Below are 16,274 nucleotides of genomic sequence, written 5' to 3'. Positions count from 1 at the left end.
TCTAAGGTTTAGTCAAACTAGATAGTTGACTATATTAGCTTATAAATTTACCACGAAGTTGTCTGTTTTCTTTGGTATTGTCTCATAACTTTTTATTTCTTATAAGGGTCTGCACATACTGTTCTCAGCAGCTACTGGTCCCAGCAACTGGGGAAGAAAGACATGCATGGTAGGACAGCTCTTTTTCAAATTAAAAAATAATTTACTTAACCTTAAGCTAGTATTCCTTCTCATAGATACTATCCAATTGAAGATATAATAAAATGTTATGTCTCACCCATGTGAAAAATGAAAGGTTTTTAAATTCCTTTACCTTGAACCCTCCACTCAAAATATCCTCTATTCCTAGCATCTTCCACCTTTCCTTTGTCCCTATCAACACAGAGACACACTTCTAGTATACTAAGTACCCAATAAAAGTTTGTTGAATAAAATTAACTAGCTGAATAACTTTGGCCCAGAGAGGTTATTTGTGATGTGACAAATTGAGACTGGATGGTCACCAAGGTTTCTTACTGCTATTGCTAGTCACAGTATTGAAACAAATTGCTTTCGAACCAAGTCCCCTGATGATTAACAATTGCTTAGAGGCACAGAAAATAGATCTCAGCCAGTGGAAGCCATGAAGTCCTAATAATTCAAATAGGAGTCTGACCCTAAAGAGTGGAGGTCTTACTTAGTGGGAGGGTTAGGCCTCTGTGACCTGGTTTCGGGATAGCAGGTGGCTCTTCTCTTCCTTTGGTGAACCTAAGCTCCAGGAAGGTAAAGGCTGTGCCTCTTGTTTGCCTGACATGTGTGGCTGCTTGACAACCACAATGAGTGAAAAAACTCCCTTTGTCCTATTCAGACCTGGGAAGATGGGGCCTTCTTAGGAGGGCCAAGACCACCCCCTCTTTATCTTCTTACACATCTAGTTCGTTCTTCTTATCTTTTCACATATCTTTGCTTGCTACTAGACAGAGCTGGGTGGATCAAACTGCATTTGTAGCCCCTCAGTCTTCAGGAGAATGGGATGGGATGGGCAGCACCATGGACAGATGAAGGAATTTATTCTTTAAATGGACCTGGGAAGATTTAAAGCTTATAATAAGAGGTCTCTCAATATGTTCTGTTAATTTAAAAAGGTGAAAACTATTAATTTGTGCCTTGTTTTATGTTTTCTTTAGCCTTGCAGTGTTCCTGCAGAAGAGGAGAATTGAAGATTTCACTGCGTCCAGATGGACGAGTGGACATTAAGGGAGGCACTACTGTTGTTTTAGAGGGCACGCTGACAGCCTAGAGATGGTTGTGCTGTGGTGCTGCTATCTTGAATGACTAAGTATTTTCTGCATAAAAATAAACACAAAGGGCTGCCTTTAGCAAACGTGCACAGTAATCCACTTAATACTCACTTAGAAATAGAAAAATTAAGTCATATTAATGGAAATTTAATATCGTGTGCTAATTAATTAACTAATGGAGTTTTGGCTCTATCTGTGAGTATATTTGAAACCTAAGTAACCAGTAACAAAAAATGATGTTGTCACCTTTAATCATGACTACTAATCACAAAATGAGGAACAAATTTATGAGAAATAGGATCAAACCATTTAAACTTAGGTGTATCTGATAAAATATTCTGCAGCCATTTAAAAGACCCATTAACTATGTGGAAATGTAGAAAAATATTTCATGATATAATACTAAGGAAAGAAATTACAGTAGACTATTAAATGTTAGCAATGCTACACTGTCTATGGATAATATGAATTTGTATAAACAGGATGTATCAAGAAGACAAGTGAAAACAGTTTATGGGGAATAAGATTGGGAATAATTTTATTATATTGAAAAATTATTTCCTTTATTGAAACACACTCATGTTTAATAACTAAAAAGCAGGACATATAACTAAATAACTAAAAAACCCAGAAATTAAAAAAAAAAGTATGTATATTAGTTTGGTAGTAAAATTGAACACTAAAAGTAATATGTTTATCTTGATATATAGCTTTTGAGTAATACCCTTGAAAGGGATTCTCTTAGTAAAATGAGTTTTAATGTAACTTTATTTTTTTTAATTAAATTTATTGGGGTGACATCGGTTAATAATATTATATAGGTTTCAAGCGTACAATTCAATAATACATCATTTGTATATTGCACTTTCTGTTTATCACCCAAAGTCAAATTTCCATTCGTCACCATATATTTGACTCCCTTTACCCTTATCTACCTTCCTCCCACCCTCTTTCTCTTGCTGAGTAAACAGTTGTCGGTCTCTCTGAGTTTTTGTTTGTCTTGTTTGTTTGTTGCTTTCAGTTTTGTATCCCACACGAATGAAATCATATGGTTCTCAACTTTTTCTGTCTTATTTTGTTTAGCATAATCTCAAGATCCATTCATGTTGTTGTAAATGGCAGTATTTCATCTTTTCTTGGCTAAGTAATATTCCACTGTATGTATGTAGTACATCTTCTTTATCCAGTCATCTATCGAAGGTTGTTTCCATGTCTTGGCCACTATGAAGAATGCCGCAGCGAATATTGGGGTATACATATCTTTATAGATAAGTGTTTTCAAAGTTTGGGGGTAGATACCCAGAAGAGGGATTGATGGATCATATGGTAATTCAATTCTCAATTTTTTGAGTAACCTCCATACTGTTTTCCTTAGTGGCTATACAAATTTACATTCCCACCAGCAGTGTATGACGGTTCCTTTCTCCCTCATAACCTCTCCAACTCTTGTTATTACTTGTCTTGTTGAAAATAGTCAACAACGATGACAAAACAATCCAATTAAAAAATGGACAGAGGACCTAAACAGATATTTCTCTGAAGAGGACATATAAATGGACAACAGAGCATCTATGAAAAGATGCTCAACTTCACTAGCTATTAGGGAAATACAAATCAAAATCACAAGGAGATACCACCTCACACCTGTTAACATAATTTTAAATTCAGTTAAGTCTATAATATTGAAAATCATTGACTTTGGGATGGGGACTTTTCAAAGTCATTAAGGGTGTTCCTTTAAGGTGATCTCATTGATGGCAGTTCTCAGTCACCTCAAAAACTACAAGTTAATCAGTTAGAAATTCCTGTAGGGTCCCAGGTTTTTTTTTTTTTTTTTTTTTAATGCTACTGTGTTTTCTACATTTATTTTTGCTAAGGCATGTGAGAGTGAACTTATTATAGCAGTAATCTTGTATTTCCCCTAATTTGCAATGAAGAAAATAATTTGCTAGCTTTAGTGCTTTAACTTATCGAGTAAGCAATGACCTGCCATGCACAGCACAGCACAGCTCATCACAACTCATTAGGTGCTGACACCAAGGGTGAGAATCACTGGAGGGTTTTCACAAAGTGCAGGGTTTTCCGAACCTAGGATTGAATCGTATGATTGATTTTATACAAACGCATAGTTGAAAGGGTCTGAATTTTCTCTCTCAAATATATGCTAAATTCTTAATAGCTATTTGGGGGAAACAAGTCTCTGAGGTGACTCTGAATTCTTTTTTACATGAAAGTTGCAATTTGAAGACTTTTCATCTTATATTTCCAAACCCTATATTTATTCTTACAGATGATTTTAAAAATTGTCCATTTAGCAATGGACGGTTGAGTCAGAATTGTCAGGGCAACTGATTACGTTTACTGTGTTTACTTGGTCAGCCTGCTGAAGAGTACTGAGTGGCCATAGTGCTCAAGAAGTGGCCACCAGAGAAGCAGGGTCAGGGGTGGGGGCAGGGCAGGCACACCTGAATAGATAAACAAGAGGAAATGAAATAACTTCTTTGGGTAGCAGAAGCAAACAGCCTCTAGAATTAGCATACTGTATAGAGTGGGTTTTCTGCTAATATGAATAGGGCAGGTTTGAGGGCGCTTTAAAAACCCTAGTCTTGCTAGGTTTTTCCTTGCCTCTTCTGCTTCTGCCCACTTCTTGCCTATCTAATCTTACTAAGAGGGACGTAGGAGAATGTGGAAGGAGAGAGTGGGAGATATATCCCAGCACTCAAGTGTAACATTGCCATTAATGGAAAAACGTACTCCCAGAAGAGTCAACATCCCCTGGTGTATTAAATTAGAATGGGTTATGCTAATATAGGAAATATCCACAAAATCGCAGTGGCTTAATACAACAAACTTTTATTTGTATTCATATAACTTGTCTAGCACAGGTCAGGAGGGGTTCTGTTCTTCATCGTCATGAAGGAGTCCAGGCTGACTTTGCATTCTGCCTTCTCAACATGTGGTTTCCATGGCTGCTGCAGCTGAAGGAAAGAGTGCATGGAAATCTCACTATGTTTTCGGCTCAGAAGTGATAGGTGTCAATTCTGCTCACAGCCTATTGGCCAAAACTGGTCACATACCCCCATCTAATAGCAAGGGGACTGAGAAGTGTAGGGGAGCTCATGGATATTCTCTGTGTACAGTAAATATAGCTGCCACACCTCGGGAAGATTTTTGGGCCACTCAGATGGTTCCCCCTCAGGCGGCATTACTTAGATGAATTGATCACAGTCTAGGGGCTCAGGGGTGCAGGCTCAAAAGCCTATATGTAAATGTACTGAGAGTGAATCTATCTCTCAGGTACAGATTCACATTAACCTAGCACACAGAGACTGATGTATAAAGCCAGAATACCAATTTTTTTATTTTACAAGAGAAATATAATCATGGAATGGATTAGATCAGAGCATTTTCTCATTTGCACATCTATCTGGGAAGCCATATTATAATCAGAAAGCTGCTTTGTAACTATGGAGCTAAAACAAGAAGTCAGCACAATTGATCTAAATGGCAGATGTCATCAGAACATGAAAAGATTCCCCACTTTAACAATGCATTAGAATCCCATCATACTGCATTTAATTTACTTGAATTTAACTACACAAGCTCAAGGCAGAGCCAAATGTGATTTCAGTGTTTAAATATATTTATTTTTGAAACAACCATGGTCCCAATTCAAGCCAACAGCTTTACCTAGCACTCAACAAAACAGTGATGTGCTTCAGCACTGGAGAAAAAACTGGCAGTGTTGGGCTTGTGCGCTGGTAAAACTGTCTACCATGTTTTATAGGTTATTTACAGGATTTCCGAGGACATGTTTGACATTACTCAATTTTTGCCTTATGCACTATGGCAGCCTGACTCCCAATGGCTCTCAGGGATCTCCACCTTCTGCTGTTCAGACCCTTGTGCAGTCCCCTCCACATTGCACTTTGGTTGGTCTGTGTGACCAATAGAATATTCAGAGGTAATGGTATGTCCAACTTCTGAGATGAGGTTACAAAAGACTACATCTTCTGTTTTAGTCGACTTTTGTGTCTTTCCCTTTCTTTTTCTTCTTCCTTTTTCTTTCTCATCACTCGCTCTTTGGGAAGCCAGCTGCCCATTGTGAGCAGTCTTAAAGAAATGTCTATGTAGCAGGGAACTGAGGTTTGTGACCAAGAGCCATAAGAATGAGCTTGGAAGCAGATCCTCCAGCCCATCAAGCCTCAGGTGCCTGCAGCCCTGACACCTTGACTGCAGCCTTGTGAGACCCTGAGCCAGAGGCAACCAGCTAAGCTGTCTGTCAGATTCCTGACCCACAGAAACTGAGATAATAAACATTTGTTGTTTTAAGTCACTAAGTTGTGAGGTAATTATTTTGGCAGCAACAAATTACTAACGAGCATGCTTTTTATTTTTAATTTCATTATGAAAATTTCAAGCATATACAAAGTAGAGAGAATAATATAATGAGCTCCCATGAACCTATCACCCAGGGTCAACAATTTTCAACTCATGGCCAATCATTTATACCTCTACCCACTTCCCCTCCCCTCTAGATTATTTTGAAGCAAATCCCAGATAGACATGTACTTTCATTGCAAATATTTCAGTATTTAGCTCTAAAATATAAGGGTTCTTAAACAGTAACCTCAATACCAATATCACATTTATGGTAGATTTTTAAGGTGATCCCATGATTCCTGCCTGGTTTAACTCTCAGATGGTACACTGTCTGCCTCTTTCCTTTCCCATTTGGGATGGGAATCTCTTTTGTTGTCACTCTCACGTATTTTGTAAGTTAGTGCCCAGCTGGGATCTGAATTCACAGCCTGAGGTCAGATCTACTGTTCAGCATTCTGACATGCTTGGTAAAAAGTAATTCATTGTCTCTTGTGTATAAGACACTATATTAGAAGCAGGGCGCGTGGAGATCTGAGGGGCAGACTGCAAAGGAGATTAGAGAGGGAGCTTACGAAGTTCTCAAGGGACTCCAACTGGGGAGACCAGGCTCATCCTTTCGCAAAAAGATAATGAGCACTGGCACTGTGATTAGGGCCCACATATGGTGTAGACACTGAGTGCTGTGGCACAGTTAGGGAAATATTGAAGGATATGGCTTAGAAAGATTGGGACATGAGTACAGATTCAGAGATGAATACACAAGGCATGTCTGGGTTTTGTCTAGAGTTTCTACATCTAGAAAGTAATTGTTAGGTGCTGTGCAGATAGAAAAATAAAAGAAAGTAAGTCTTAAACTAACAATCCAGTTGAGATAGCATGTAAACACAAGGAGAGGTAAATAATACTGAAAGCTATTCTTATTGTTTTTTAACTATTAAAATCTACAGAAAGGACTTGGGAATCATGGCCATTGTGAGTCATCCCTAGTTTATGAGAAAAGGTAGCACTAAGTGTGGTCCCTGGATAAGCAGCATCCATACCACTGGGTTTGGAGCTTGTTAGAAAAGCAAATTCTCAGGCTCCCTTCAAGACCTACTGGATCAGAAACTCTGGAGGTAGGGCCCAGAAATCTGGTTTTTAACAAGCCCTCCAGGTGATTCTAGTGTGTGCTTAAGTTTGAGTCCACCAGTGTTTAGGCCTCCAGATTTAGTGTCCCAAGTGACAATTGTCTATGCAGCTCAAAAACTTTTAAATGTGCAGTCTCCTGATCTCCCTGACCATAATAATACACCTGCTGCTTAGTGCAATTTTGAAGGAGCTGGGTTTTTTTGTTTTTTTGTTTTTAAGCTTCCAGTTCTGTTCGGCATAGAAAAATGAGCTGTGCTCAGGTGAGAGCTGTTCAGTAATGTGGTGGTGATAAACAGATTAGTTAATCAGCCATGATTTATTAATCATGAATTAATTATACCTGATTGTGCAGTTCTGCTATCTAAATGGAGCTTTAAAGGAGTTATTTTATTAATCATCATGGTGCTAATTGCAGACATAAAGGATCACTAATTAAACATGCAACCATATGCAGAACAAGTTGGGCTGCTGAGACCTGCAAGAATCAGAAATACTGATTTTTAGGGGAGCCAAAACAAACTTTATTTTATGCAATATTAGGGAGTTGGCTTGGCAACATTAATCATTCACTTCAAATTAATATTGTAATCTTTTCTAGTGGGAATTGATCCCTAGACCAAAAAGTGTATAGCACTCTGTTAAAGAAGATTGTTCAATCCTATTTTCTGTTTTACACACATGGAAACTGCTATACAGAGTCTTCGCTAAACAGAGACCATTGATTGATGGGATGAGACTTAACCATAGAGAGAGTCAAAACCACACACCAGTCCTTTGTACCAGAGAACATCAGGTGAGTGGGAGGTTGTAAACTCTCAGAGACCAGGAACATCCTGTGTATTGAATCACAATAGGATCCACAGCCTTGTGCTGCAGGAACAGAGAAAGAAATGAGACTGTTCAAAGGGGCATCGGGTAAAGTCAAGGATAGCAAATTATAGGAAAATTGTTTTCAATTTTTTAGTTCAAGATAGATTAAAGCCATTTTGTGACTTTTTTTTGTTATGAAATTTTTTGGAGTTATGTAGCATCCAAACACCATCCTCCTAGCACCTTGGATTGGGAAATTCTCATTGTGAGTAGTCAAGTGAGTAGCCCAGCTTCCACCAAGGAAGCCGAAGCGCCAGATGCTACCTCTCCTGCAAATCGGGGTGGGCATGCTACTCGGGCCTAGCCAAATTAGAATGATCTGGGAATTTAGGTCTTGAATAGGGAAGCAGTAGTGTGGAGGTGGCTGGAGCCCTTGGTCACTGCAGTGGCTGTTCCATGAGCTGACCTAGGATTCTGACAGTTGGAGAAGCTGCTCAGAATAATGGCTGCAGGAATATTTGTGTAATTTTGGTCCATTAGGTAATACAGTCAAGTCTGTATGGTATGTGCATATGTGTGATGATAAGGATGATAATGATAATGGTGATTACAAGCTTCAAGGTTGTCCTGATTTTTTAGGAGTCCCTGATCCTGCATATTCTCTAGACTTCATTGGTTTAGAATTAAGCATGTGATGCAACTCTGGCTAATGAGACATGAAGGTCAATTTTCAGTTCAGGGAGCCAAGTGAGGGAAAGAACCCAGAATGGGGTAAACCAGCATTTGACATCATAGGTTTATTTAATTCTCCAGTTTGGGCTATGACATTCCTCCTGCAAATGTGCTTGGTGCCCCTAAGTCCAGAGATCTTCTGTTTTATATTACCACCCCCCCCCAAAATCTCCAATTTTTCCCAGATTTGGGAGAGAAAATATCCCAATGTGTGAAATTGAGCACACGTGTTTTATATATATTTTAACATATAAAAACATCTAGATCAAGATGTAGAATATTTCCATCACCCCAGAAGTTTCCCCCATTCCTCTTCTCAATAAAAAATAAAAACAATAATAAAAAAAACAACTTTCCATCCCTTGCTCTCTAAGAGAATCAGTATTCTAAGATGTCTATCACCATAAATTAGTTGCCTATTCTTGGGCTTTTATAAATGGAATCACATAGTACATACTGTTTGGTGTTTGGCTTCATTTGCTCAACATAATGTTTTTGAGATTTATATCTGCTATTGAGTTCTTCTTTTTATTGCTATATAATATTCCATTATATAATTATACTCTAATTTATTTATACCTTCTTCTGTTGATCATTTGGAGTTGTTTCCAATTTTTGGTTGTTATGAAATGGTGTTATGAATGGTGTGAACATTCTTGCATATATCTTTAAGTAGACATAGATACTGATTTACCTTGGACAGTATATCTAGAAGTATAACTGCTAAGTAATAGGTTTAATATATTTAATTTTGATACTGCTAAATGGTTTACTAATATAGTTGAATGACTTTACACTTTTACCAGTAATTCGTGGGAGTTCCGTTTGCTCTACATCCTCACAATTCTTGATAGTGTCAGTTTTTTAAATTTTAACCATTCTGGGGGAATGTGTAGTGATACCTCTTTGTGGTTTTAAATTGCATATGCCAGTGAGAACCGGTGTTGAATATCTCTTCAGAGGCTTATTGGACATTTGGATATAATTTATAATTGGGTTGTCTTTTTTATTGATTTGTGGGGGTTCTTTATATATTTTGAAGATGAATCTTTTGTCATATATATTGGGAATATCTTCTCCCGGTGTATGGTATGCTTATTCACTTCTTAATGATGTCTTCTACTAACAGAATTAATTTTAATTAAGCCTAATTTATCAATTTTCTTTTATGGTCAACACCTTTTCTGTCCAGTTGAAGAAATCTTTGCCAACCTTAAGAATATTTTTCCTATGTTTTTAGACTTGATTTCTTTTAGATTGATTACTTCACTTTTCCTATACAGATCTATGATCTACCTCAAATTAATTTTTATATATGGTGTGAGGTAAGGATAAAGGTTCATTCTTTTTCCATACACATAAGCAATTGCTCAAATACTGTGTACTGAAAAGAACTACTCTTGCCCCTAATTGCAGTAATGCCTGTATCTTAAATCAAGTGACTATCTTTGTGGGTCTTCTTCTGGAATTTCTAATCTGTTATACTGGCCTATTTCTCTGTCTTTGCATCAACATACTCTCTTAATTACTGTAACTTTATAATAAATCTTTTTGTTTTAATTAGTGTCAATGCAATAATGTCATATGTATACTGCATTGCATGTTCATCACCCAAAGTTAAATTTCCTTCCATCATCAAGTCAATCTTAATATCTGGAAATGTAAACTGGTGAATTCTTGAGGATGATGTCTTCAAAATCCTGTTGGGAATTTGTTGAGATTGCACTGAATCTATAAATCAATCTGAAGAGAACTGATATCTTAACCATACTGAGTTTTCCCTCCAAAGGCAAGGGAAAGAAAAGAAAAAATAAACAAATGGAATTACATCAAACTGAAAAGCTTCCACACAGCAAAGAAAACCATCAACAAAACAAAAACACAACAAACTGAATTGGAGAAGATATTAGAAAATGATACTTCTTATAAGGGGTTAATATCCAAAATATATAAAGAACTCATACAACCCAATAACAAAGAAATAGACAATCTAATTAAAAAATGGGCAGAGAATCTGAATAGACATTTTTCCAAAGAAGATATACAGATGGCCAACAGAACTATGAAAAGGTGTTCAACATCACTAATTATTAGGGAAAGGCAAATCAAAACCACCATGAGATATCACCTCACATCTGTTAGAATGGCTATTATAAAAAAGACAAGAAACAAGTGTTGGTGAGGCTGTGGAGAAAAGGGAGCCCTGTACATTGTCGGTAGAACTGTAAATTGGTGCAGCCACTCTGGGAAACAGTATGGAGGCTTATTAAAATATCAAGAGTAGAACTACCATATGACCCAGTAATTCCTCTTCTGGGTATTTATCCAAAGAATACGAAAACACTAATTTGAAAAGATCTATGCATTCTTATGTTCATAATAGCATTACTTAACAACAGCCAAGATATGGAAACAACCCAAGTGCCCATCGACAGATGAATGGATGAAGAAGATGTGGTATATACAATGGAATAGTACTTAGCCATAAAAAGATGAAAAATATTTCCATTTGTGACAACATGAATGGATCTTGAGGGAAGTATGCTAAGTGAAATAAATGGATGGAAAAGGACAAAACCCATATGATTTTACTCATATGTGGAATAAAAACAAAGTAGCAAACGAATTAACAAAATAAAAGCAAACTCATAGACAACAGAATGGTGTTTAAGCAGAAAGAAAGGAATGGGAGAGAGTGTTGAGGGTAAGAGGGTCAAATATCTGATAATGAAAGGAAACTAGACTTTTGGTGGTGAGCACACAATAGAGTATACTGATAATCAATTATAATGTAAAGCTGGAATTTATATAGTTATTAACCAATGTTACCTCAACGAATTTAGAGAGATCTGTCTTTCCCTTCTTATAAGGTCATTAATCCCATCACAAGGGCTCTGCCCTCATGACCTAACCTAATCCTAATTACCTCCACCTCCAAATACCATCATATTGCAGATTAGGACTTCAACACATGAACTTGGAAGGAAACCATTCAGTCCACAACAGTTGCACAATATTATGAATAAATTCAATGCCACTGAATTGTACAATTAAAATGGGCAAAATGGGAAAGTGCCAATAAAATGCACAAAATAAAGTTCTTTAAAAAAGAAAAAAAAATGAGTTCAATGAAGTTTTTATGTTATAGATATGTATATCCACACTAAAATATATTTTAAATACCTTTATTCTAATTTTAGTGGGTTTTGGAATTGAACTAAATTAGATGCCTGTGTTTCTTATTTTTATCTTATTCCTATTTTCCTGTCAAAATAAGCATACAGAAAAGTTTGCAGTACAGTACAAAAACATTCCCCCCACCCCCGAACTACTCAAGAATTAAGTTGCTAACCTGATGCCCCATTATCCCAAACACTTTCATTAAGTTTTTATGTGAACAAGGACATTCTCCTAAACATATACAATAAAACTGTCAAAATCTGGACGCTAACTTGGATCTATTACTATCCATTCATCCTTAGACCTGATTCGTGTTTAAACAATAGTCCTTTACAGCAAAAGGCCCTTTTGAGCAAAAGGATCTGGTCCTAAATCACACACTGTTTTTCATGTTTCTTCAGTCTCCAATCTGAATAGTTTTTCAGCCTTTCCTTTCTGTTCACAACATTGACACTTTTGAAGATTACAGGCCAACTTTTGAGTGGAATATCCCTCGATTGGGTTTGTGTGATGGTTCTTTGTTGTTAGATTCAGGATAGGCATCTTTGGCAGGAATACCACAAAGGGGACACTGTGTCCTTGTTGCATACTATTGGGTGGCACATGATTTTGATCAGCCCCAGGACCAATGACTTTCACTCTGATTACTTGATTAAGGTGGTAGCCACTAGACTTCTTCACTTTAAAGTTACTCTTTTCTCCTTTGTGGGGAAGTACTCCGAAACCATTTAAGTATCTCGTTCTTCAACGAACTTTCAATTTATTCATTCATTTATTTATATTTCTACGGATTCATGGTTCTGTATTTTATAATGGACTATAATTTATTACTATTGGCATTTGTTTTGATGCTTGTCCCAAATTTGGTTAGAGAGAGCCCATTCAGGCTGGGTTTTGTCTCCATCATTCTTTGAGCACGTCATTGCTTTTTGGCACAATAAGAAATTCCAGCTCATCTTTTTTTCTATGCCTCAGACCTGGAATCAGCCATTTCTCCAAGGAGCTCTGATTCCTTCTAGTGTAAAATGGCATTTAGAAGCCCGGATTTAGTGGTTAGGTCTACTGGGTATTGCTTCTCCAGCCTCTCTCAGTGTACTAAGTTAGAAAATATGACATTTTCCCCCTAGTTTCATTGAGAAATAATCGACATACATCACTGTATAAGGCATATGGCATGTTGCTATGATTTACATATATTAAAACGATTAAGGAATGTATATTTTATACACACATATTATTTCCATTGCTATCTATATATGTTGAGAACTATGAATTAAAATGAATATCTCCAATTCTAATCCAATATCACCAGCCCTTTCTGTATTTGTAACTGCCTTCACCAACAGTGAGAAATGTCACTTCTATTATACATAATATATTTACTTATTTGATCGATCCCCCTCTCCACCCTACACACTACAAGGAAACCCTGTTCTCCCTGCTTGGACTCTGACTCCCATCCCAGGCTACCGCAGAACTACATGGATATCCTCCTCACCCTGTTTGGATTCTATACCCTGGGTTTCTCTGTGTCTGTGTGCCCTACATTAGGTGCATCCTACCCATTTGTAGTGATTTGCATCCTTCTTATCTCAGGGCTTTTATTGAGTGCTGAGTGCTTGGTTTTTTTACTCACACACTTCCTCAGCGTTCCATCTGTAAATACTGTTTCCTTTTCTGGACAACTCTCACCCTTCCCCAACTAGTACTCCTCCTTCCCCATTCCCCACCACAGGAAACTGTTATTGATAACCTGGTATATTCTTCTATACTTTTCTTCATTTTCATATAATCCCATCAACTTATATATACACATACGTACAATTTTAGTTTTGCATGTATTTGTTTTAAAGTAATTGTGTCTTATTACATACTCCTCTGCACTTTCCGTTTTTTCCTGTTGAACATTCAACTGCTATAGATCGTTTAGCTCATTCTCAAGCTTATTCTAATGGTTGAACATTATTCCAGCATAGCTGTTGTTATACAATTTTTTCAATCAATCTCCCTCCATCTTCTATTGGAGACCTTTTATTTCCAGATTTTTACCATTATAAGCTATACTACAGAGAGCAATTTTATTTATGTCCTGGTACTTTTATTTCTTTAGGATAGATTTAAGAAAGAGGGATTTCCAGTTTGAAAAAATGTGTGTATTTTTCATTTTAGTATTGTCAGATAGCTTTCCAAAAAAAGTTGAAGCTGGTCACATTGCCATTAGCACTGTATCCTTTTCACCACTAGCAGAATTTTGCTAATATAAGTGCTAGCTGGTTGTTACTTAATTTGCATTTACCTGACTGGAAAGTTAACGCCTTTTACATACTTACTTACCATTTGTAATATTTTCGATTGCATTTTGTTATCAGTTTGCAAAACCACTTTGTAAATGATGACCTTTTATCTGTTAAAGGTGTGAAAATATTTTCTCCCATGTTTTGTCTGTATGACTCATCAAACATAAAGTATTTTGGTAGTTAAATGTGTTTATTACTTCTTTTATAGCTTCTGAGTTTCCACTTTTCATTAGAAAAATCTTCCCTACACCATAGGTGGTATATATTGTATCCTAAATTTTCTTCCAAGATTTTTAGTGTTTTAAGTTTTACATTGTTTTTTAAAATCCATCTGAAAACATTTGTGGTCAGTTTCTGGGGGTCAGGAATTTGCACAGGACATAGTGGAGAAGGCCTGTTTCTGCTCCATGTGACATTGGGGGTAGCTCAAAAGCAGGGCTGTGATCATCAAAGGCTTGTTCACACACGTCTGGAGCCTGTGTTGGGAACACTCAAAAAGCTGGTAGCTGGAACATATACTTTGACATCTTTATCTATCTCTGTATAGTCTCTCCACATGATGTCCCCAGACCTTGAGAGAGCCAAGTGGAAGTTATATAGCCTTTTATCACTATACTAAGAAGTCACACAGTTTCATTTCTGCTACATTTTACTGGTTGAGATATTTACAAAGGTCTGTCCAGGCTCATGGGGCAGGAACACAAATCTCACCTTTTGTTGGAGGATTGTTAATGTCACATTGTAATAAGATCATATGAGATAGGATACATCTAACTGCAGCCATCTCTGGAAAAATACAATCTACCACAAGAGTGTTTTGGAGAATTTCCTACATTCTTGGGAAACTGAGGACATTAATGTTTAGCAGGAACAAGAAATACCTCCATTTAAAAGAAGAAAACTTGGTGTAAATTCTGAACTTTTTTATAGAGGAAAGGCAACTGCAGTCATTAAATCATCGTTAACAATCACTATGTTGTACACCTGAAACTGAGGTGTACATAAAAAATGAAAAATAATTTAAAAATATCATTAGGAAAAACTTTTGAAAATGTTCTTAGCCTACTGAGCCAGAAGATACTTTCAAGGAACTAGAAACATTTAATTGTTGGCTTTAAAAGACTTTGCTGGCTCTCAAGCATACTCTGTAAAGTGGATGAACTCAACTGGATTTGTTCTACACTGAGAGAATGAAACAGTGTTCCCTGGCTTAGCTCCTCGTCTTCATTTGTTCATCTGTTCAAGGTTCCTATAACAAAAATGCTATAGACTGGCCGGCTTATAAACAATAAACATTTATTTCTCATTGTTCTGAAGGCTGGAAATCCAAGATCAAGGCGCTGGCAGATTTCATGTCTGGTAAGAGCCCATTTCCTGGTTCAAAAATGGCTGTCTTCTCATTCTGTCTTCACATGGTGGAAGGGCAAGGAAGATCTTTAGGTTCTTTTATAAAGGCACTAATCCTATTCTTGAGGGCTCGACTCTCACAACCTAATCACCTCCCAAAGACCCCACCTCAAATACCATCAAATTGGGGGTTAGGTTTCAACATATGAATACTGGGGAGACACAAACATTCAGTCTATACAGACCTTCTGGGGGCAATGCCTTATAGTCATTGTTTCCTGATGCTGCAAAATGCTTTTGGAGAGGCCAGAGTGGCCACTCTCAAGGATGAGTGGTTTATGACTTTGTCCAAGAGCCAACCGAGGTTATTACAATACCTTTGGGCCAGGTTATTTTAAGTTACAATAGACAGTTTGTGAGTTTCATCAACCAACTGGAGGCTCTTTCTAGCTAAAAATCATGATTTCAGCATAAAAGAAAAGAGGTAAGTTAAAAGTGAACACCTGTTCTTCTAAAATTGCTCTACTGCAGGTATCAGCCCTAGAGAGTGAGCAGATGGTTTTGTGTTTCAAAGCTTGACCTTAGCAGCCCTTCATCAATCTTGAGCTGATTGATTCTCAGGAAAGAGGAGACTCCAGCTTCCCAGGGTACCCAAGACACCTTTGATTTAGTTACTACCTGAAGACCAATTAATTAGCCCACACTGGTTCTCTCAAGTTTTCCTAACAAAGCTAAGAAACTGGGCACAGCCTTGCTGGGGTGGCTTTTTACTAGCTCATTAGTTACTGTCACCCCAGACATGGATAATCCTAAAAGGTAAAGACAAAAGCATCATTCTGCACCCGGGAAGATCGGTGACCTCCAAGGCCTACAGCCGCCCTGCAGTATGATTTCTGTAGACAAGGGGCTCCACATCTTTAAAATATCTCCACCTATAGCTACCAACTGCTTCTTCTAATTCATCTTAATTCACAGCTACCAAGAGGAGGTTGTTAATCAAGAGAGAATTTGCCCCTTGACTACCAGGCACTTTTTTATTTTTTAAATTTAGGAGGGTTTACTTAAATTATTTTTATTTTTAAGTCGAACAGGCTTGTACTGTTTTTTTGTTTTTTTT

At 37.2% G+C, this 16,274-nt stretch overlaps 1 protein-coding gene across 4 annotated transcripts in view; it reads left to right on the top strand.

Moving 5' to 3' along the window:
- Positions 1-2,267, top strand: part of PBLD (phenazine biosynthesis like protein domain containing) — a 41,532-nt gene extending 39,265 nt beyond the window's left edge. For 3 of the 4 annotated variants that reach the window (XM_039871957.1, XM_039871958.1, XM_039871956.1), the window contains exons 9-10: positions 107-169; positions 1,167-2,267. In XM_039871957.1, the coding sequence (XP_039727891.1) occupies positions 107-169; positions 1,167-1,279 (176 nt within the window). In that variant the 3' untranslated portion in view covers positions 1,280-2,267. Of the gene's footprint in view, positions 1-106; positions 217-1,166 lie in introns of those variants that run through there. The other variant, XM_039871959.1, reaches the window with a different exon arrangement.
- The last annotated feature ends 14,007 nt before the right edge of the window (positions 2,268-16,274 follow it).

The sequence above is a fragment of the Pteropus medius genome, unplaced genomic scaffold (assembly GCF_902729225.1).
Source record: "Pteropus medius unplaced genomic scaffold, Ma_sr-lr_union100, whole genome shotgun sequence".
Taxonomy (NCBI): Eukaryota; Metazoa; Chordata; class Mammalia; order Chiroptera; family Pteropodidae; genus Pteropus; species Pteropus medius.
This window is presented reverse-complemented; position numbering and strand designations above follow the sequence as displayed.